Here is a 23,982-nt window from a genome sequence, read left to right on the forward strand (position 1 = left end):
AAGGTAGGGAGACCCCAATAACCTTCTCTGCTCCCCTAACTACCCTCTGCAAGGCTTTTTTGTCGACAGCACTGCAGCTGGAGCACCAGGTTGTGATGCAAAAGGTCAGCACACTCTCAACCACGCCTCTGTAGAATGTAGTTAAGATGTTAGTGGGGAGTGATGCTTGTTTAAGCTTCCTCAGAAAGTGCAATCTCAGTTGGGCCCATTTCACAATCCCAGTGGTGTTCCTGGACCAGATGAGATTGTCTGAGATCTGCACCCCAAGGAACTTGATGTTTTCCACTCTGTCCACTGGGGAGCCGCTGATGCTGAGGGGTGTGTGCTCAGGCTGAGACCGTCTGAAATCGACGATCATCTCCTTGGTTTTGGTGACATTAAGCATCAAGTTGTTATCCCTGCACCAGCTCTCTAGATGTTTGACCTCCTCCCTGTACATTGTTTCATCATTTTTCATCATTCATCATTTCATCATCATGTTGCTGATGATACTAAATTGAGTGGAAAAGCAAATTGTGCAGAAGATACAGAGAATCTGCAAGGAGATATAGATAGGTTCAGTGAGTGGGTAAGGGTCTGGCAGATGGAGTACAGTGTTGTTAAATACAAGCTCATTTGCTTTGGAAGGAAAAGTGAATGAACAGATTATTATTTTAATGAAAAAAAATGCAGCATGCTGCTGTGCAGAGGGACTTGGGAGTGCTTGTGGATGAATCACAAAAGGTAGGTTTGTAGGTGTAGTAGGCTGTCAAGAAGCCAAATAGAATGTTTGCCTTCATTGCTAGAAGGATTGAATTTAAGAGCAGAGAGGTGATGCTGCAACTGTACAGGGTACTGGTGAGGCCACAGCTGGAGTACTGCATGTAGTTCTGGTCTCCTTACTTAAGGAAGGATATACTGGCTTTGGAGTCAGTACAGAGGAGGTTCACGAGGTTGATTTCAGAAATGAGGGGGTTAGTCTATGAGGAGAGATTGAGTCAGCTGGGACTGTACTCGCTGGAATTCAGAAGAATGAGAGGAGATCTTATAGAAACATATAAAATTATGAAAGGGATAGATAAGATAGAGGCAGGAAGGTTGTTTCCAGTGGTAGGTGAGACTAGAACTAGGGGGCATAGCCTCAAGATTCGGGGGAGTAGATTTAGAGCAGAAATGAGGAGGAACTGCTTTTCCCAGCGAGTGGTGAATCTGTGGGATTATCTACCCAATGAAGCAGTAAATACATTTAAGACAAGGTTCGATAGATTTTTGCATAGTAGGGGAATTAAAGGTTATGTTGGAAAAGGCAGGTAGGTGGAGCTGAGTCCATGGTCAGATCAGCCATTATCTTATTGAATGGCAGAGCAGGCTCAACAGGCCAGATGGCCTACTCCTGCTCCTATTTCTTATGTTTCACGCCTGGCATTTCAGCTTTGTTAGATTTTGTAATGGACAAGATTTGGTAATTAACATTTTCACAAGGATATTCAAACTAGATTTCAGCCAAGATTTTTTCAGATATTCAGGTACTTTTCATAACTGAAATCTGCGTGAACATTTGAAGGACATTTTTTATGATGCAATTTCCATTGTTAGTGTTCTATTTTTTCAAGTTACAGGCAAAAGATAATGTGTATGTATTTTACATTTTACTCAAAAAATAAGGAAGACATTACACATAACTGGTTTATTATGTAAACTTTCAGTAAAACTATTTTTAAATGCAAATTGCTAAGTCAAATCTTTGCTTTTAGAATGTGTTTTCTGTCCCAATTTTCTGTTTTCTATCTGCACAGCAGTTTCTCTGTAACGATAATACTTTATTCTACATTCTGTTTGTTTTCCCTTCTACCACTTCAATGTACTGATGTTGTCTATATGAGCTTCAGTAAGGCCTTTGACAAGGTTCCACATGGAAGGTTAGTTAGGAAGGTTCAATCGTTAGGCATTAATATGGAACTAGTAAAATGGATTCAGCAGTGGCTAGATGGGAGACGCCAGAGAGTAGTGGTGGATAATTGTGTGTCAGATTGGAGGATGGTGTGTAGTAGTGTGCCTCAGGGATCTGTACTGGGTCCAGTGTTGTTTGTCATATATATTAATGATCTGGATGATGGGATGGTAAACTGGATTAGTAAGTATGCAGATGATACTAAGATAGGTGGCGTTGTGGATGATGAGGTAGGTTTTCAAAGCTTGCAGAGAGATTTAGGACAGTTAGAAGAGTGGGCTGAAAGATAGCAGATGGAGTTTAATGCTGAAAAATGCTGCTACATTTTGGTAGGACTAATCAAAATAGGACATACATGGTAAATGTAGGGCATTGAAGAATGCTGTAGAACAGGGGGTTTCTAGGAATAATAGTGCATAGTTCCCTGAAAGTGGAATCTCATGTGGATAGGGTGGTGAAGAAAGCTTTTGGTATGTTGGCCTTTATTAATGAGAGCATTGAATATAGGAGTTGGGATGTAATGTTGAAATTTTATACGGTATTGGTAAGGCCAAATTTGGAGTATTGTGTACAGTTCTGGTCACCGAATTATAGGAAAGATGTCAATAAAATTGAGAGAGTACAGAGGAGGTTTACTAAAATGTTGCCTGGGTTTCATCTCCTAAGTTACAGAGAAAGGTTGAACAAGTTAGGTCTGTATTCTTTGGAGCGTAGAAGGTTGAGGGGGGACTTGATAGAGGTGTTTAAAGTTATGAGGAGGATTGATAAAGTTGACGTGGATAGGCTTTTTCCATTGAGAGTGGGGAAGATTCAAACAAGAGGACATGAGTTGAGAGTTAAAGGACAAAAGTTTAGGGGTAACATGAGGGGGAACTTCTTTACTCAGAGAGTGGTAGCTGTGTGGAACGAGCTTCCAGCAGAAGTGGTTGAGGCAGGTTCGATGTTGTCGTTTAAAGTTAAATTGGATATATATATATGGACAGGAAAGGAATGGAGGGTTATGAGCTGAGTGCAGGTCAGTGGGACTAGGTGAGAGTAAGAGTTCGGCACGGACTAGAAGGGCCGAGGTGGCCTGTTTCCGTGCTGTAATTATTATATGGTTATATGATGAAGTAATCTGTATGGATGGCATGCAAAACAGTGGCTTTCACTGTACCTCAGAATGTGTGGTAATAAAAACAATAATCAGTCATCAATCCATGCTAATGTATTTCCTCCAATGCCATGAGCAATTGACTTATACTATGTGTAATTAACTATGTGTAATCTTATTGAAAGTCTTCTGGAAATTCAAATACACCACATTTACAGGGACCCTTCTATTGACTAATGAAAAATACTCAAACATCTGGCAAATATATTAAACATGATTTACCCATCATAAAGTCATGTTGATTAGGTTTGATTGCATTCAGCTTTTCTAAATAGCTAGTAATTTCAATGACTTTTACAAGGTACCCAGCCCTTCTGCTATCCCCAATGCCATTTCCCTGAGTTGCTTGGGATTCAAGTCACTCAGCCCTAGCAAATTATCCACTCTGGTAGACAAGGTGAAACTTGAAAAGCCAGCCTTTCCAGTACTTCCAGCCTTTACAGTTTTCAGCCCATCCGAGACCCCTGTCCTCTCCAGTTAAATCAATGTTTTGTCACCATTTTCATCCTTATTAAACACAGATGCAAAGTACTCAATGTGTTAAACTTTTGCCCTGTACTTCTAAACACGATTTGCCTTTCATCGGGACTGGAACGGAAGGGGACAGAAGCCAGAGTTAGAAGGTGGGGGAGGGGGAGGGGAAGGAGTGCCAACTGGCAGGTGATAGATGAAGCCAGGTGAGGGAGAAGGTGGTTGGGTGGGCCGAGGGGTAATGAAGTGACAGGCTGTGAGGTGATAGTTGGAAAGGTGAAGGACTGAAGGAGAAGGAATCTGCTTGGAGAGGATAGTGGATCATGGGAGAAAGGAAAGGAGGGGCAACAGAGGAACATGATGGGTAGGTGGGGAGAAGAAAGCGGTAATGGGGGATTCAAAATGGGAAATGGAAAAAGGGGGGAGGGGGAGAAAATACCAGGTTAGAGAAATTGATGTTCATGCCATTTGGTTAGAGGCTACCCAGGTGAATGAGGTGTTACTCTTCCAATCTAAGTGGCCCCTTGGTGACCTTGGAAGCCATGCACCGACATGACAGAATGGGAATGTGAAGTAGAATTAAAATGGGTGACCACTGGGGAATCCAGCCTTATGTGGCTGGTGTGGGTGGTGTTATCCCTCCTCTTTCCAACACCCCCCCCCAACCTGTACATTTTGATCAAGCAAATGATTTTCAGCATGTGAGATACAATAGGTCAGACAATCGGTTAAAAAATAGTGCCTGTATGAAAAAATTTGAAGAAGTTTCCTAGTGGCCTGATGAGATTTGTTTTATGCTTTTGACATGAATTTGGTCACTTTGATATCTTCTGGGTCTTCACTGTTTCCTGCTGAGAATTCTGGGAAAAATGCTGAGGACCAAACTAGTAGAATAAAACAGATGTAAATTGCAAATGGGTAACTATTCCAGTTACAGATACAGTGGCATGCAAAAGTTTGGACACCCCTGGTCAAAATTTCTGTTACTATGAATAGTTAAAGTGAGTAGAAGATGAACTGATCTCCAAAAGTCATAAAGTTAAAGATGAAACATTCTTTTCAACATTTCAAGCAAGATTAGTGTATTATTTTTGTTTTGTACAATTTTAGAGTGGAAAAAAGGAAAGGAGCACCATGCAAAAGTTTGGGCACCTCAAGAGATTTGAGCTCTCAGATAACTTTTACCAAGGTCTCAGACCTTAATTAGCTTGTTATGGCAATCATCATTAGGAAAGGCCAGATGATGCAAATTTCAAAGCTTTATAAATACCTTGACTCCTCAAACTTTGTCCCAACAATTAGCAGCTATGGGCTCCTCTAAGCAGCTGCCTAGCACTCTGAAAATTAAAATAAATGATGCCCACAAAGCAGAAGGCTATAAGAAGATGGCAAAGCGTTTTCAGGTAGCCGTTTCTTCAGTTCATAATGTAATTAAGAAATGGCAGTTAACAGGAACAGTGGAGGTCAAGTTGAGGTCTGGAAGACCAAGAAAACTTTCCAAGAGAACTGCTCATAGGGTTGCTAGAAAGGCAAATCAAAGCCCCCGTTTGACTGCAAAAGACCTTCAGGAAGATTTAGCAGACTCTGGAGTGGTGGTGCACTGTTCTACTCTGCAGCGACACCTGCACAAATATGACCTTCATGAAAGAGCCATCAGAAGAAAACCTTTCCTGCATCCTCACCACAAAATTCAGCGTCGAAAGTTTGCAAAGGAACATCTAAACAAGCCTAATGCATTTTGGAAACAAGTCCTGTGGACTGATGAAGTTAAGATAGAACTTTCTGGCCGTATGTTTGGAGAAAAAAGGGTGCAAGATTTCATGAAAAGAACACCATTCCAACTGTTAAGCATGGGGAATGCTTGGCCTTGTGTTGCAGCCAGTGGCACGGGGAACATTTCACTGGTACAGGGAAGAATGAACTCAATTAAATACAAGTAAATTCTGGAAGCAAACATCACACCGTCTGTAAAAAAGCTGAAGATGAAAAGAGGATGGCTTCTACAACAGGATAATGACCCTAAACACACCTCAAAATCCACAATGGACTACCTCAAGAGGCACAAGCTGAAGATTTTGCCATGGCCCTCACAGTCCCGACTTATACATCATCGAAAATCTGTGGATAGACCTCAAAAGAGCAGTGCATGCAAGATGGCCCAAGAATCTCACAGAACTAGAAGCCTTTTGCGAGGAAGAATGGGTGAAAATCCCCCAAACAAGAATTGAATGACTCTTAGCTGGCTACAGAGAGCATTTACAAGCTGTGATACTTGCCAAGGGGGTTGTTACTAAGTACTGACCATGCAGGGTGCCCAAACTTTTGCTTCGGGCCCTTTTCCTTTTTTGTTATTTTGAAACTGTAAAGGATGGAAATAAAAAAGTAATCTTGCTTAAAATATTAAAGAAATGTGTCATCTTTAACTTTATGCCTTTGGAAATCAGGTCATCTTTTACTCGCTTAGCTATTCACAGTAACAGAAATTTTGACCAGGGGTGCCCAAACCTTTGCATGCCACTGTATATATGTAAACAAACATTTCTTATCTGGTATTAAAGTGAAAAGATATTTTAACTCTTTCACATGAATATGATTTTTATTTCTTTTGAATTGTGAATCTATATGATAAAACCCTGTTAAAGTTTTTGACTTATTTGCATATTTCAATTCTATAATTGTACTTGTAATTAGGTTATTTGAATTTTGTAAGACTGATGAATTAATTTTTTGTGTTTTATCTGGATTTACTGTAAGCTTTTGAAACCACAGAGGTTTTATTTTTTTAATTTTCAGAGTTCTTTGCAGCAGGTTTGTTTACAACTACCCTCTGGTAGATTTAGTAATATTTGCAATGATTTGTCACTTTGTGGATTAAATGTTTAAAATGAGTTCTGCAGCAATATACAGGCTAGTTTTTTTTTGGTGAAGGAAGACGGACATTAATTTTTTTCCTGCCTTTTGCATCCTGGGTAATTTTTAGGTTCATGTTTAACCTACTGAAACAGTTCTTAAAATTGCAAACTGTACAAAGTAGCTGAACCATGACAATTCAAAGTCATTGCAAAAGTAGAAGAGGTAATCTTTATTTTAGGGTATGGCAAGTACTTGGTTTGTTTTTAACTATTATTTTTCTTTACTCCTACAGTGAATGGAACATCTGGAGCTCCTGAAAACAATCCTCCTTGCACTGTTAATATTCCCATTGCACCTATCCATAGTTCTGCACAAGCAATGTCTCCTACTCAGAGTATTGGTCTTGTCCAATCATTACTAGCTAATCAGAATGTGCAGCTGGATATTTTAACCAATCAAACTGCTGTTGCAGGAGCTGTGGAACACACTTTGGACAGCTCTAGCCAGTATGCAATTCCCAATAGGTATTCTAACCCAGGGCAGGCTATCTTTGGAAGTTTGGAAGCAAGCCGTATGACAAGTGGATCACAGCAGCCATCACAACAGATCTCAGGGATGGTGCAGATTCCTTCTCTGGAGCAAGTTGAAAGGGAGCCTGAACACACTCAAAAAATCAAACCCTTGCGAACAGTGCCACAGTTGGTTGAAAGCGATGCAGTGGTCTTCTGTACAACTCCTGAAGTTCAGTTAGCTAAAATAAATGCACATCCACCTCCTCCATATCCAGGAACTACCACGGCTTCTGCAGCCATTCCTGTCACTGCTCCATCAGTCGATATCTGTCTGAAAAAAGCAGATTTTTCCCTCTTCCCTACGGGGCACCTGCAAACCCCACTAGGTTATGAAAGAATCACAACGTTTGACAGCAGTGGGAATGTAGAGGAAGTGTGCAGGCCTCGTGTGAGAATAATGAGTAACCAAAACATGTACACACTTCCAGGCCCAGGGCAGTCATCGCTACGCCTGCCTTCAGCAGATGCAAGGAAAGTACAGCAGGTATATGGGACACTCAATAGGCTGAATGTGTCTCACTGTGTTATTCCCAGTGGAGATCCACCACCTTATCCTGATGCAACTATTAGGAGGCACCGTATTGACAGTAATACATTACAGATGCCATTGCGAAGAAACAGCAAAGATGCCACAGTAAAGGTGTCTCAGCTTCTAGAATCCCAACGAGTTGTTCAACATAGTCATAAACCAAAAAGCAACTCCGTGACTGCACAATACCAACAAAACACACTCCGATCTCCCCCAGCTCTGTACACCTGCAGTCAATGTATCAGCAATGGAAGTAACACCAGTAACATTGTTAGACAGGAACTACCTACTGGAAGTGGCTCCCAGCACAACACTGTAATTGTGCACTCGTCTAGCACATCACCACTCTCTTCCCAGTCATCTTATAATCTGCTGAGCCCTCCAGACAGCTGTCATGATAGAACTGAATACATTAATAATGCTTTCACTGAGGATGAGTCCATTTTACAGCCATGCCAGATTGAGAAATCTATCCGGCATATTTCGTTAAATAATGATATGACAATGAGCATGAAGCGGCCACCTCCATATCAATGGGATCCAGCAGGGGGTGAGGAGATTTGGATCCCGCAGGATAGACCAACTGCAATTTCAGCAACAGTGAATCATAAACCTCCACCCCTCATGCTGGACCAATCACATATGGAAATGTCACATGTGTCATTCGTTCCTATTAAATCTCCTACCAGTCCAACAGTAACTTTCCAATCAAACTATGGACTGACTTTACCATATCCTATAAGTTACACAGCATCTCCTATTGCAGCCTTCCAGGCATCATTTCCTCCCCCAGAAGCTATAGGCCCACCACCATATCCACAACAAGACCCTGCAGTAGTTGTCCAATCTGGTTATCCACCAAACCTTACCTGTTGTCCATTGCCACCAATGTACCCAACCAGTAACACATTTTCTAGTTTACAACTCCCCCAGATTGCATTGCACCAGTGGAATGCTTACAGTGCTTGTTCTCCAATGCATAGTGCACAAGGGACTTTGAACTCAAAGCCACACTTGCTTGTTGAGAAATCTGGAATGCCTCCATTTTCAACAGAGCTTCAGGATCATACGGGAACTGAAGTGATTGTGGAAACAGCAGACAATTTTCAAGAGGTTCTTTCTCTGACAGAGTCTCCTGTACCCCAAAGAACTGATAAATGCAACAAGAAAAGTCGTAAACGGTTAGACAGTCGACCAGAGGAAACAAACATGCAAGCTGTAACTGAAGGGAAGATGAAAAAGGAGGCAAAGGCACTCACAGACTTTAACTCCCTTATTTCTAGCCCAAGACTAGGAAGAGAAAAGAAAAAAATCAAAAGTCAAAAAGATCAACTAAAATCCAAGAAACTAAACAAAATGAGTGAGTTTCAAGACAGTTCAGAGAGTGAGCCAGAGTTATTCATTAGTGGAGATGAGCTAATGAATCAGAGCCAGAGCACGAAAAAAGTTTGGAAAACTAAGAGGAATCTAAGGACCGCAAATGAAACGGATGAGCTGAAATGTCGAAGAGCAAATGATAAAGAGGACGGGAAATTGGGCAATCAAGGGTTTGTGTATGTGATGGCTAACAAACAGCCACTGTGGAATGAGGCAACGCAAGTCTACCAGTTGGACTTCGGTGGAAGAGTGACTCAAGAATCAGCTAAAAACTTCCAAATTGAACTTGATGGGCGACAGGTATGGTAAAATAATGTAAAAAAAAATTCAAGTTGTTGCAGATCTTTATAGGCAATATGAGTAGTGGTTCGTTTGTGTCAAGGTCATCTGTGCTCGTGGGGGTGCTGGTTTGGTATGAAAGAGAAATGGTTCTCTTGAAAGTGAGAGTCAGAATTGTACAGCAGAGAAATGTGCCCTTTCAGTTCACTTCATTAATGCTGACTGTGATGCATGTCTACACCAATCCCATTTGCCTGCCATATTGCTGTGTGCCTTTCCTAGCCAGTACTTGGCCCCTCTGGTACCTTGTTCCATCCTCTGTGCTGAAAATCTTACCCCTCTGATCTCCTTCAAGTTGTTCCTAACATTAAATTTGTGCACTCTAATTCTGAAGTTCTCTGTCCTGGGAAAAGGACTGGCTTTCATTGTTCTTCATAACTCAATAGACATCTGCAAGATTATCTCTCAGCCTCCTATATTCCGGTGAGAATGTCTATGCAATCTATAACTACAGCCCTCCATTTCAGGTATTATCCTGGTGGGGTCCTTTTTCACTCCTTCTAATGCTACCATATCTTTGCTGTAGCGTGGCAGGGTTAAGGTTAGTGTAGTAACCTAAACTGTACATATGCGATCTAACCAATATTTTGTACAGTTGCAAGAGGTTAGAAGTGAAGATCAAGATGAGTTGCATTAGCAGTCATGTTTCTCTGCTGAAATATTTAAGGGAAACATGAGGGGGATCTACGGTAGCGTAGCTGTTAGTGCATTGCTATTACAACATGAGACATCAGAATTCAGAGTTCATTCCCAGTGTCCTCTGTAAGGAGTTTGTACATCTTCCCCGTGGGATGTGTGGGTTTCTTCCAGGTGCCCCGGTTTCCTCCTGCAGTCCAAAGACGTACCAGTTAGTAGGTTAATTGGTCATTGTAGCTTGTCCCATGATTAAGATTAAATCGGGGATTGCTGGGTGATGGGGCTCGAAGGACTGGATAAATAAACTAAAATAAAATCCAATCATAAATAACTGCCTCACATTCAAAGTCTGCCACGCGTTTCCCTCTGTCTTAAGGGAGACCTGGTATCTGATGCCAGTGCCATAGAGCATCATTGGAGGGAAGACAGAAATCAGTAATGAGGTCATATGCATATCTATTTCTCTTGCTGCCTCCTTGAGTCACTTCTCACAAACAACAGATAAATGCAGACATCCAATCTTGATTTCTCCCTCACCTTTACCAGTCCCATCCCATTTTCATTTCAAATAGACAAGAACTGAAACCTACCCAGAGAAAGACAAAGAAAAAATAGTGCTGCTAGGAGAGCAGCTGCCTCACAGGAGTAGCATTCCAGATCCAATCCTAAACTCTGGTGCTATCTGTGTGGTGTTTGAATGTTTCTCTCTGTGACTCATGTTCTCTAGGTGCTCCAGCTTCTTCCCCCATGCCATAAGTATCCTGCTTGTTGGATTAATTTCCTCTGTAGATTGCCTCTAGAGTGCAGGTGGCCTCTGATCGTAATATGGAGAAAATACAATGAGATCAGTGCAGATTAAAGTAACTGGGTATGCTTGTTGGTCTCTGAATGTTGTGGGCTGAAGATTTTCTTTCCATGCTGTATGAGTATGACGATGAAAATGAAGAGGCATTATTTCCTTATTTGACATTCAGTGCCACCAACTTCGAGACTGACAGTGCATCAATCCAAGGAAGGTACTGTGGCAAAATAGACAAAAGTCAGGATCAATAGAATGGTTGTCCATTTTCTAACTTTCCCTGAGGACATTGTAACCTGTAACAAGGGAAGCTCAAGAGAACATGTAAAAATATACTGGAGGTAATAAAAGTCTGTCGGAGAACACTTGAGATGCTGCATCTGGTGGCACAGGACTAGGAATTCATCTTTTCTAGCATGTAAAAGATGACTGTCTCCATCATCTGTGGAAAACACCATTATGTGTCTGGCTAATGTCTCAGCTTTAAATGCATGATTGGTTTCCATCCAAGTTCTGCCTGCGCAATGGACAATTTTCAGTTGAAATTGTGGATTGGTCACTGATGTGTTGGGGCATTGCACCATGATCCATGCTGTCAGTGTCATTGTTGTAGCCTGCTGCAGCCCAGGCCAAGCTGATGCTGTTTGGATCCAAATCTGGAGCGACTCAGTACATCCATCTTCGTCTCCACTGAAGGTCATCAGCCGTGTTGCAGTCACTGACAAGGCACTGTAAGAAAGGCAGAGGCACACTGAAGACACATTAATGTGTTTTGCATCAATTATGTATTTTACTGAACTCAAAATTGATTTCAATTCTATGGATTTCATGACTATCAGAAGACATGTTTATAGTGTTAGAAGAAAGGGAGCAACTAAATGCAAACTTTGCTTATCTCTCCATTCATCCATTTGCTGTTGCACTGTTTGCACCAGCTTTAAATTGCAAAAATATTGCTTAAGGATGTTGTTGATGTGGTCCGTTATATTCCTTGTGGCAATTTGGCCTCTCTTGTAAACTTGCTGTGTAAGCATACATGGGTTCTAGAATCAAGTCATAAACCATGTTTAAACTGTAACCAAGCTTTGACTTCAGCAAGGTTCAGCTGATAACAGAAGACTACCACAAATTAACAGAATAATCTAGATTTACCCCTATGATGTGTTGCCTGTATCTGCACATTGAGAGCATGAGATTTTGGTTCATAAAAATGGTTGCGTGTACATAAAGTATGCAGTATGTACTGTGCGTCATTGTGCATTTATACAGAAATGTCCTTGTATGGGGTCCAGTTTTGTCTGTTATCTGTGATAAAGAGGATCTACTTAAAAGTGGTTTCTACTCAGAAAATGAAATGTTGCTTGTGTCTTCCCAGAAGGATTCAGGTGGCCAAAAGTTTAGAACTACAGTTATCCTGACAACAGAGTAATGTTGTCCTTACCATGAGGTTACAGAGATCAAAGTGACAACCTCAGTTGTGAAGTTGAAGGAGGGGTTTCCTACTTCTTCCCCCTCCTCAAATTTGTTTCACCTTGCAGAGCCTCACACATGCTTAGTTGCACAATCCACAGCAGGGAGTATGTGAGAGAGCTACCTTTTAATCAGGACGGTGACTGAGATTTTAAAGGCAGAGTTTCGTGGCAATTTACGAAAAAGAATTTTGACCAATGATCAAGTGATATTTGGGATTGATTAGCAAGAGCAAATTTAAGGAAGGCAGTGGCAAGCTCAGCGACCGTTGTCAGAGTGGACAGAGTCAGAGTGGTCGTCTTGAGGTCTTAGCTCTTTGAGGCTTCAATCAGAGAAAGTAAACAAAAAGGTCTAGGTTAAGTTTTTTCCTTCCCTTTATATCTGCTGTGCTAGGACAGTAGAGATGCCAGGTAGGATAGTGGAATGCTCTTCTCGCAGGATGTGGGAAGGCAGGGAGTCCTCCAGTATTCCTGACTACTACAACTGCGAGAAGTGCATCCAGCTGCAGCCTCTAATAACCGGTGCTAAGGAGTTGGAGCTTAGAACTGGATGAACTCTGGATCATTCAGGAAGCTGAGTGGGTGATAGATAGGACATACAGAGAGGTAGTTACATCTAAGGTGCAGGACACAGGAAACTTGGTAATAGCGAAGGGAAAGGGGATTAAGGAACTATTGTACCCCTGTGGTCATCCCCCTCAACAACAGGAATATCACTTTGGGTACTGTTGGGAAGAAGTTGACCTATCAGGAAAGTCACAGTGGTCAGGTCTATGGCACTGAATCTGCCTCTGTGACTTAGGAGAGAAAGGGAGAAGAGGCACGCTGTGGTGATCAGGGATTCGTTAGGGGAATGGTCAAGAGGTTCTGTGGGCAGGAACAAGATTGCCAGATGGAATGTTGCCTCCTGGGTACCAGGGTCTGGGATATCTTGGATTGGGACCTCAGCATTCTTAAGTTGGAGGGTGAACAGCCGGAAGTCATGGTCTGTGTAGATACCAATGACATGGGCGGGACGAATGACTAGGTTCTGCACAAGGAGTTCAGAGAGTTAAGTCCTAAGTTAAAGAGCTGGATCTCAGGGTTGTGATCTCAGCCTACTACCTGTGCCACGGGCTAGTGAGGCCAGAACTAGGAAGATTATACAGTTTAGTACATGACTAAGGAATTGGTGTAGGAGAGAGTGCATAAGATTTTTGGATCAATGGGCTCTCTTCCAGAGAAGGTGTATAAAAGGGATGGATTGCTCCTGAACTGCAGGGTGACTATAAAACTAACAGGAAGACTTGTTAATGCTGTATGGTGGGGTTTAAACTAGAGTAGCAGGGGGATGGGAATCAGAATGCCAGAAAAGTTAGTGCAGAGGTTATGGAGGCAGATATTGCTAAGACCTCAGACAAAGTTAGGAATCGAAAGGTTGAGCGTGATGTGAGTAGAGTCCTGAGCTGCATAAATAGGAAAGGCAGGTGATAGTGCTAAAGATGAAGTAGCTGGTTTACAAAGAAAGGCAATGTGTAGTGAAGGCCAGAAGACATAGGAGCAGAAGTAGGCCATTCAGCCCATTGAGTCTGCTCCGCCATTTTATCATGGCTGAAGAGAGGCTGTTGATAGGGCAAAATTGCACTTAGCAGGATGAGTTGCAATGTAAAGGGCAGACAAAGTTGAAAAGGGTGAATGCCGAAATGAAGGTGTTATGTTTGAATGTGCACAGTATACAAAGTAAGGTGATGAACTTGCAGCGCAGTTGCATATTGTCAGGTATATTGTAGGCAAAACTGAATCATGGCTGAAAGAAGATTTTCGATGGGAGCTTAATGCCCAAGGATGTACATTGTATTGAAAGAACATGCAGGAAGGCAGAGGGAGTGGCATTGCCATGTCAGTAAAGGAAAAAGAAATCAATTCATTAGGAATAGGTGACATAAGGTCAGAAGATGTTGAATCATTGTGAATAGAGCTAAGGAACTGCAGGGGTAAAAAGATCCTGATGGGAGTTGTATACAGACCCCCATACAGTAGTAACGATGTGGTCTACAAATTACAGCAAGGGATAGCGTATGCATGTCAAAGTACAATGTTACAATAGTCATGGGGGATTTTAATATGCAGGTAGACTGGGGAAAATCGGATTGGTGCTGGATTCCAGGAGGGAAATTTCTAGAATGTCTATGAGATGGCATTTTAGAGCAGCTCATGGTTGAGCCCACTCAGCTGTGCAATGATCGGGTGTTGTGCAATGAATTAGGTTGATTAGAGACTTTAAGGTAACAGAACCCTTAGGGGAAAGTGATCATAATATGATTGAATTCACCCTAAAATTTGAGATGCTAAGGTCAGATGTATCAGTATTACAGTGGTGTAAAGGGAATTAAAGAGGCACGAGAGAGAGGAGTTGGCCAGAATTGATTGGAAAAGAACACTGGCAGGGATGACAGAGCAGAAATTGCTGGACTTTCTGGAAGAACTTTGCAAGGCATAGGATATAAGCATCCTCCCAAAGAGGAAGAAATATTCTAAAGGAAAGATGACACAACCGTGGCTAGTGAGAAGTCAAAGCCAGCATAAAAGCCAAAGATGGCAGAGCAAAAATTAGTGGGAAGTTAGAGGGTTGGAAAGCTTTTAAAAACCATCAGAAGGCAACTAAAAAAGTAGTTAAGAAGGTAAGGATGGGATTATTATGATTATGAGGACACGCAGTCCCCTTTTATTGTCATTTAGTAATGCATGCATTAAGAAATGATAAAAATGTTTTTCCAGAATGATATCACGAAAACACATGGCAAACCGACTTAAAAACTAACAAGAACCACATAATTATAACATATAGTTACAACAGTGCAAAGCAATCCCGTAATTTGATAAGAACAGACCATGGCACAGTAAAAGTCTCACCCGAGTCTCTCAAAGTCCCATCATCTCACGCAGACGGTAAACTCCCAGCGCCGCCAACTTGCCGATGCAGCATCCTGGAAGCATCCGACCACAGTCCGACTCCGAGTCCGTCCAAAAAGCTTCGAGCCTCCGACCACCTCCCAACACTGATGCACCGAGCACCATCTCTGCCAAGCATTTTGACCCCGGCCCCGGCAACAGGCGATACGCAAAGCCGAGGATTTGGGGCCTACATCTCCGGAGATTCTCGATCGCACAGTAGGAGCGGCAACGAAGCAGGCATTTCAGAAGTTGTTCCAGATGTTTCTCTGCGCTTTCACGGCTGTCCCCATCAAATCCGGATTGATGCACGGCCCCTAGTTACACATATCGATATTCATTCGGAACGGCCCCGCGGGCTGCGTCGCGCCACCATTTTCTCCTCCCTCCTCAAGATATGAAAAAATGCTAGCCAATAATATTAAAGAGGATTCCAAAAGTTTCTTCAGGTACATAAACTGTAAAAGAGAGTCAAGAGTGGATATTGGAATGCTAGAAAACAAAGCTGGAGAACTAGTAACGGGAGACAAGGAAATGACAGGTGAACTGAATAAGTATTTTACATCAGTCTTCACTGTGGAAGACACCAGCAGTATGCTGGAAACTCCACATGTAAGGGGTCATGAAGTTACCATTACTAAAGAGAAGGTTCTTGGGAAATTGAAGTGCCTGAAAGTAGATAATTCATTTGGACCAGATGGTGTACACCCCAGGATTCTATGAGGCGGCTGAAGGGATTGTAGAGGTATTACAAATGATCTTTAGATTCAGGAATGGTTCTGAAAGACTGGAAAATTGCAAATGTTACTGCACTCTTCAAGAAGGTAGAGAAGCAGAAGAAAGGAGACTAGGCCAGTTAGTCTGTCCTCAATGGTTGGGAGGATGTAGAGTTGATTATCAAGGAAGAGGTCTCAGGGTACTTGGAGGCACATGATAAAATAGGCAGTAGTCAGCATGGTTTCCTCAAGGAAAATCTTGCTTGACAGGTTGGTTTGGAATTCTTTGAAGAAATAACAAGCAGGATATACAGAGGAGAATTGGTTGATGTTGTGGACTGAGATCTCACCAAATAGATTGGTTGCAGAGATATGAAACCAAGCTAATGTGAAATCAATTCTTATTTACAAAAACTACAGGTTAACTTGGGATTGCGTTGATTCCCAACATTACACTCATGGATGCCCCCCTCCCCCCCATGCAGCTGTCAGAACTTAGAATCTTGAAGTTGAGGGCTGTGATCATTTTATAACCACCAGCAGAGTAAAGTCGACAGATCTCACAGAATCACCTGATAATGGATGCTGGATCGCCTTGGAACACTCATGTTCCCAGAGCTTCAGCAAACAGCCACTGCCTTAGGGTCCTGTGATGAGCAAATGCCTGACTTCCTGCAGGTTGAACCTTTGACATGAACTTGTGTGCAGCAAGATGAGAGATACTGCTCCTGTTTTCCCTCTGCATCTTAACCCCGCCCCCACCCCCCAAATGTGGATGTATGTCTTCTGACCTCCTAAAAGAAGAAGCCTCCAGAAACTTCCTCCAGGCACCGCCCGTATGAAAATCCAATCAAATTCATGAAGAAAGCTCTCACAAACTCAAGGCCAGGGTGCTGCCAGCTGGGTGCTTCAGCTTTAGTAGCTTCAAGTTCCTGGGCATCAACATCTCTAAGGATCTATCCTGGGCCCTCACATTGATGCAATCATGAAGAAGACATGCCAGTAGCTATACTTCATTAGAAGTTTGAGGAAATTTGGTATGTCATCAAGGATTCTTGCAAATTTCTACAGATGAACAGTAGAGAACATTTGGACTGTTCACATCACAGCCTGGTATGGAGTCTCCAATACACAGGATCTCAAGAGGTTGCAGACTATTTTTGACCAGTTCTAACGGGTACAATGTGCTCCAGCATAGAGGACATCTTCAAGAGGTGGCGTCTCAAGAAGGTGACATACATCATTATAGACCTGCCCTGTCTGGGACATACCCTCTTCCATGGGGCAGGAGGGAAAGGAGCCTGAAGACCGGCACTCAGTGTTTTAATAACAGCTTCTTTCCCTCTGCCATCAGATTTCTGAACAGTCTATGAGCATTACCTCGTTATTCCTCTTCTGTACTATTTACTTAGTTTGTAACTTGTAGTCATTTTTTAATGTCTTGTACTGGGCTGTTGTCGCAAAATAATAAATTTGAAGTCGTAGGGGAAAACCATATGTAAAGAACAGGAGGATAACTAGAGTGAGGGTAGGACTGTTCAGGGATAGTAGAGGAAACGTGTGCCTGGAGGCAAAGGAGGTAGGGGAGGTCCTTAATGATTTCCTTGGTTCAGTATTCACCAGTGAAAGGGACCTTGACATTGGTGAGGACAACGTAAAACAGGCGTTAAGGAAAAGGATGTGCTGGAACTTTTGAAAAACATTTGGATAGGTAATTCCCCACAGCTGGACCAGATATACTCCTAGTTGCTACAGGAAGTGAGGGAAGAGATTGCTGCACCTTTGGCAATGATCTTTGTATCCTCACTGGGCACAGGAGTAGAACCAGATAATTGGAGGGTGACAGATGTTATTCCTTTGTTCAAGAAAGGGAGTAGGGATAACCCAGGGAATTATAGACCAGCGAGTATTACTTGAGTGGGGGGCAAACTGTTGGAGAGAATTCTTAGAGACAAGATTTCCGAGCATTTGGAGAAGCATAGTCTGAGCAGGGATAGTCAGTATGGCTTTGTGAGGGGCAGATCATGGCTCAAGAATTATTGAATTCTTTGAGGATGTAACAAAGCAGTTTGAAATTAAAGCAGTGGATGTGGTGTATATAGATTTTAGTAAGGCATTTGGTAAGGTTCCCCATGGTAGGCTCATTCAAAAATCTAGGGGCATAGGATCCAGGGAAACTCGGCAGTTGCCCTGCTAGTGGTGGTGGTAGAAGTAGATACATTAGGGACATTTAAGAAACTTAGATAGGGATATAGATGATGGAAAAAGGAGGGCAATTCAGGAACAAAGTTAGATCAAGTAGATTAAAGGCTCATCATAAAATCATGGGCTGAGGGGCCTTACTGTGCTATACTGTTCTATGTTTTGTATGTCGGTGATAATTCTAATTCTGTTAATGATTTTAATAAGGCCTTTGATAAGGTCCCTCATTGTAAGCTGGAACAAAAGATCAGGATACCTGGGATCCAGGATGAGATAGCAAAATGGATACAAAATATAAAAGAAGGTGGTGGTGGGTGGTTTACTTTTAGATTAGAGTCCTTTGACCAGTGGTGTGCTGTTGGAATCAGTGCTTTGTTCTTTATTGTTTTCCATATATATTAATGATTTAGAAGAGAATGGCATGACTGGTAGGTTTAAAACTGGTGCATCAGTGAAGGTGATTGTCTAAGTTTACAGTAAGATTTAGATTAACTGGGAAAGTGGGCAAGGGAATGGCAAATGGAATTTAACTCGGACAAGCTCAAAGTAATGAATGTGGAGAAGTTAAACTACATGAGGACAATTAAGTGCCCGTATGTGGTTCCCTGAAAGTGGGTGATTTTGGAGACTTGAAAATTATAAGGAGTACAGGAGTGAGTAGGTTCTTATAGTCTTCTTTGCAATGTACGGTACTCTTAAAAATAGAGGGCTTCAGCTTAAGGTGAGAGATGAAATGTTTAAAGGGGACCTGAGGGGCACATGGGATAAGCATCTTGGTGGCATAGATGAATTGGTTTGAAGAGCCTGTTTCTGTATTGCACAACTCTCTAATTCTGAATCTCATAGCTCAGATTATGGGTTTATTTAAGATCTGTATGGAAAAGAAGATTACACTAGTTTTGTGAAGCTCACATCCTACAATCTTTACACTGGCAATCTTGACTTTCCCAAGCATATCCTTATTACTGACTGATGCATCTAGATTTAATTTGAAGTTATTAGGGTATTGTTAGTTTTCCAGGATTTTTGTTACCTATTTAGAGCCATCAGTGATTGGGATTGGTATCAAATAAAGTAGGTTATGCTGAAAATCTTCTGTGGGAATAGTGGTAATATTTCAGGCCAATAACTTCAGTCAGCTGAGGAAAAACTAGTAGTAAACTATCCTTTAAAATACTAAGAAAGAGGGATTTGATTATCATAAATTCATAGTTGTCCTTGCACCTCAAATCTTCTTTCCTGCCAGATCCCCCCATTCTCTAATTTCTCTAGTGCTCAAAAACCTCAGTGCTTCCCTTGAATATACACAATAATTGATCATCCTCGGAACTGAAGCATTTAAGACCTTGAGTCATTTTTGTGAGCTATCTTCAGGGGGGAGAAAAAAGCAAAATCTAGTTATTTATTTGCTCAGCTGAGGAGTGTAAATAATGTTATTTCAGCATATGTTACAGCAATGGGCAGTGTCCATTCATGACTACACATCCAAATCCATGCTAATCAGTCATAATTTTGTTTTTACTTCCATTCTGTTTGTTATGTAGTAAAGTAGCCTGGAAGCTCCTGGACAATGTAAGTGATTAAAATGGTATCTGAATTGTATATAGTTTTGTACAGTTTGCTGGTCCCACCTACAATTCTGTTAATTCATTATTGTATATTTAAATTAAACTATATAGACTTTGACTTCAAGTAAGTAGAAGCAATAACTCATTAATATTACAGTACAATAAATTCAGTACTATTAAAATTCAAAGTAAATTTATTATTGAAGTATTATTTAGCACCGGGTACCTTGAGATTCGTTTTCTTATGGGCATTCGCAGTAGAACTAAAATACAAAAGAATAGATGGGGGAAAAAAACACACAAAGACTGGTGAGCAACCAGTGTGCAAAATACGACAAACTGCAAATATTAAAAAAAAGTAAATAAATAATACTGAGAACAGAGTCCTTGAAAGTGAGTCCATAGGTTGTGGAATTTAGTTGGAAGAATACTGTCAAATTTCTGGAAGCTCTTTTCAAATTTTGATTCTGCTGTTTTAAGGTGATTAGTGAAGTGTCCAAGGGAGAGAATTTCTACTGTGGGCAAGAATTCCAAACAACTTGAAAAGGGCTGAAGTGAAGAAAGGAATGGGATAATCTTTGAAATAAATGAGATTAATAATCAATGACCTGTTTCATCTTGCACACTGAAAAATAGTCTGCTAGTACTGTAGCATACCGTAATACTCCATAATACCTATAGCTTATTCTTGAGCTGATACTGATGATATGTTGTGCTCTTCAAATAATATGTTTGTTATATTACATATTTATGAAGTTGCAAACATAGGCTATAAGTGATTGCCGAAAAAGAAGTGATATCATGCACCAAAATAAAGCCTTGAAACAACTTTTTATGGAACCTCTTTTGGAAAGAATAAGTCATTTAATTAAACCTTGAAAGTGTTGTACTTATAAGGTGTTTTGATCTCTTGTCAAATTAGTATAAATTAAAATTATTAATGCAGTATTATCACAATAATATTCTTCTGTTTATTTTGTTTTCTTAAGGTGATGCAGTTTGGAAGGATTGATGGTAATGCATACATCCTGGACTTTCAGTATCCATTTTCAGCAGTGCAGGCTTTTGCTGTTGCACTGGCAAATGTTACTCAGCGACTGAAGTGAATGGGATAAGCGGAACTGTTTTCTGGATCTGAGGAACAGAACATGCCAGAAATGCACCTTGTATGCACTGTGACTGAAATGGTCTGGGTAGCTGTGCACTGCTGCCTTTTACTTTAGAGCATCACAGATCACCCATTTAATGTTGAAGTAACCAGAAGGGCAAAGAGCATGCTTCTCGGTTGCATGCCAGGATGATTGCAGTTCAGAGAACTTGCTGCTTTGTAGACCTTTGCAGTGGATTACATGCTGCACCCTGCTTATCCGAATAACCCCGTAGAATAAGTTTACCTGTTGACTAGACTGCCTTATACTATAGTGTTTTTGTTTCTTGCAACAATTACAGAATTTTGTTTTCTCTTCAATTTTTAATAACACTAATAATACTTGAATAATACGGATTCTCAGCACCGGAATGAGAAGGTATGGTATTGATAGGTTACTAGGGTTATGTCAATACTTCTAAGCACTGGAAACAGCAATTTAAGGAGTTTATAAATTAAAACGACAAGACAGTGTTTAAAACAGAGTTTTGAGGCAGTTTGTTTTAATATTCATTGTTTTGAAATTAGTATTTTGTGTTTTGTTAAGCTGTTCTACTGCTATCAAAAACAAGTTATTGAGTTGAACATGTTGATACTATGTCAGCGACTTTTAAACAAAATAATTTTTATTTCTAGTGACGATGAGTTGCACATGTATCCTTAATAGCGGATTGCTTTCCTGATTGACAAGCAAACCACCATTTTGGGGTATATCTGTAAAGTAGGGGGACCGAATGCACCTAAACTTGCATGGTACTTTTACAGAATGCTGGCTTGTAGTAACTTTTCTATAAATATTTTGGTTGCGTAGCTTGTTCTGTGAGGTTTGGTTTAGGCAGTGACACAGGTGTTGGGGGTGGGGTGAGTTATTGTTACGAGCTGTAGTATTTGTTGTCTCAAGGTTAGGAAAGCTCGGAGATGGTTAAAGTTTAATGCAATGTAAATTCCTGAATACTTAAAACTTGATTTTGAAATATAATTTTCAGCCACCATTATGAGTTGCAGTTCAAAACACATGCTTGAAAATACTAGGGTTTATAAAATCTTGAGAATCAAAGATTTTGTTATACTTATTCAACTTGACATTTCCCAGTAATAACTATATTTTTAAGTAGTAGCAACAGTCCCTTGTATTATGCAGACATTTGTTGGACAAAAGCAGGTTATTCAATCTAATAGGTCTGTGCCATTGCTGAAAATCCATATGAGCTATTTCCCATCTTTCTCACCCATCTCATCATCTTCACTGATCCCCACCCCTTATTCTGTTTGTCTAGCTTCTCAATGAAGCTAGGAGTGGTGGTTCTAATTTCCCACTGTTACCAGAGCAACGTTTCCCCTGAATTCCTTAATAGTTTTCTTCTTTATTTTGGACCCCCCCCCCCCCCGCCCTCCATTGCAAAAACATTCTCTCTGTGATCAACAGGAATTCTGCAGATGCTGGAAATTCAAGCAACACACATCAAAGTTGCTGGTGAACGCAGCAGGCCAGGCAGCATCTCTAGGAAGAGGTACAGTTGACGTTTCAGGCCGAGACCCTGCTGCGTTCACCAGCAACTTTAATGTGTGTTGCTTCTCTCTGTGATCTCAGCTTTTAAAGACATCTATCAGGTCATCCTTTGGTCTGCTATCACCTTAAGACACAGGAGCTGAATTAGGCCATTACATCATAGCTGATTTATTATCCCTTTCAACCTCATTCTTCTGCTTTTTCCCCATATGATTCCCGGATTGAACGGCTTATCATATGAAGAGCGTTTGATAGCTCAGGGCCTATATTCACTAGAATTCAGAAGAATGAGAGGTGACCTCATTATAACCTATTGAATGGTGAAATGCCTGATAGAGTGAATGCGGAGAGGACATTTCCTATGGTGGGAGAGTCTAAGACCATAGGACATAGCCTCAGAATAGAGGGGCATCCTTCTAGATCGAAGATGAGGAATTTCTTCAGCCAAAGAGTGGTGAATCTTTGGAATTCTTTGCCTTAGGCAGCTGTGGAGGCCAAGTCTTTATGTATATTTAAGGCAGAGATTGATAGATTCTTGATTGGTAAGGGGTATGTAGGGGAAATTGGGGCTATGATGAAAATTGGATCAGCCATAATGAAATTCGGAGCAGGCTCGATGGGCCAAATGGCCTAATTCTGCTGCTATATCTTCTGGTCATAGACTCCCCTATTGGAAACATCCTCTCCATGTCCACCAGGCTTTACAATATTCACAATATTTGATAAATTTCAGTGAGATCTACCCGCATTCTTCTAAACTCCAGTGAGTACAGGCCCAAAGCCATCAAATACTTCTCTTACATAACCCTTTCAATCCCAGGATTGAACCACCTTCTTATCCTTATCAGTTAAGAAAAAGCAGTTTTACATGTCTAACAGAGACTAAGATTATGCATATCATTCCAACCAAGGTTCTGCATCAGCTTCGTGTGATTGCTGTGCTCTTGAATTTGATTCCACTGAAATAAGACCCAGTGGTGTGTTTACACATTATAGTTACTTTAATTATTTGCAGACCTGCACCCTGAGATTCCTTTGAGCTACTGCCTTAAATAGATTCTTGTTTTCCATAGAATATATGAGGGGTGATTGATAAGTTCATGGCCTACAGTAGAAGCAGACAATTTTAAAAAACCTAGCACAGTTATTTTTCAATATAGACCCCTCCTACATGTACACACTTAGTCCAGCGGTCGTGGAGCATATGGATCCCTTCTTTGTAGAAGTGGTCCACAGCAGGGGTGATTGATAAGTTTGTGGCCTAAGGTAGAAGGAGATGAGTTAACAACTTCAAACTTTCTGCATTATCATTCAAAGAGTTGAACTGCACATGCATGTAACGAGAGCGTCTTGGACCTCCAAGTGATCCACAGCGGGGGTGATTGATAAGTTCGTGGCCTAAGGTAGAACGACATCAGTTATACAGCTCTCATTACATGCACGTGCAGTTCAACTCTTTGAGTGAAAATGCAGAAAGTTTGAAGTTGTTAACTCATCTCCTACCTTAGGCCACAAACTTATCAATTGCCCCTGCTGTGGACCACTTCTGGAGGTCCAAGACGCCGACCCCTACAAAGAAAGGATCCGTATGCTCCACGACTGCTGGACTCAGTGTGTAAATGTAGGAAAAATAAATGTGCTAGGTTTTCTAAAGTTGACTTCTTCTACCTTAGGCCACAAACTTATCAATCACCCCTCGTATGGATTCTTTCAATGAAGCACCTCATACTTAATCACACTGAAGTTTATTTTCATTTGCATGTGCTTTTAGCAACACAAC

General features: G+C 41.2%; 1 protein-coding gene across 1 annotated transcript in view; it reads left to right on the plus strand.

The window, feature by feature from the left end:
• tulp4a (TUB like protein 4a) overlaps positions 1 to 23,661 on the plus strand; it is a 175,956-nt gene extending 152,295 nt beyond the window's left edge. Inside the window, exons 13-14 of the mRNA XM_072265924.1 lie at positions 6,700 to 9,185; positions 20,535 to 23,661. Of these exons, the coding sequence (XP_072122025.1) occupies positions 6,700 to 9,185; positions 20,535 to 20,651 (2,603 nt within the window). The 3' untranslated portion in view covers positions 20,652 to 23,661. The remainder of the gene's footprint in view (positions 1 to 6,699; positions 9,186 to 20,534) is intronic.
• Positions 23,662 to 23,982: the final 321 nt, after the last annotated feature.

This window comes from Mobula birostris, chromosome 8, assembly GCF_030028105.1.
Source record: "Mobula birostris isolate sMobBir1 chromosome 8, sMobBir1.hap1, whole genome shotgun sequence".
NCBI lineage: Eukaryota > Metazoa > Chordata > Chondrichthyes > Myliobatiformes > Myliobatidae > Mobula > Mobula birostris.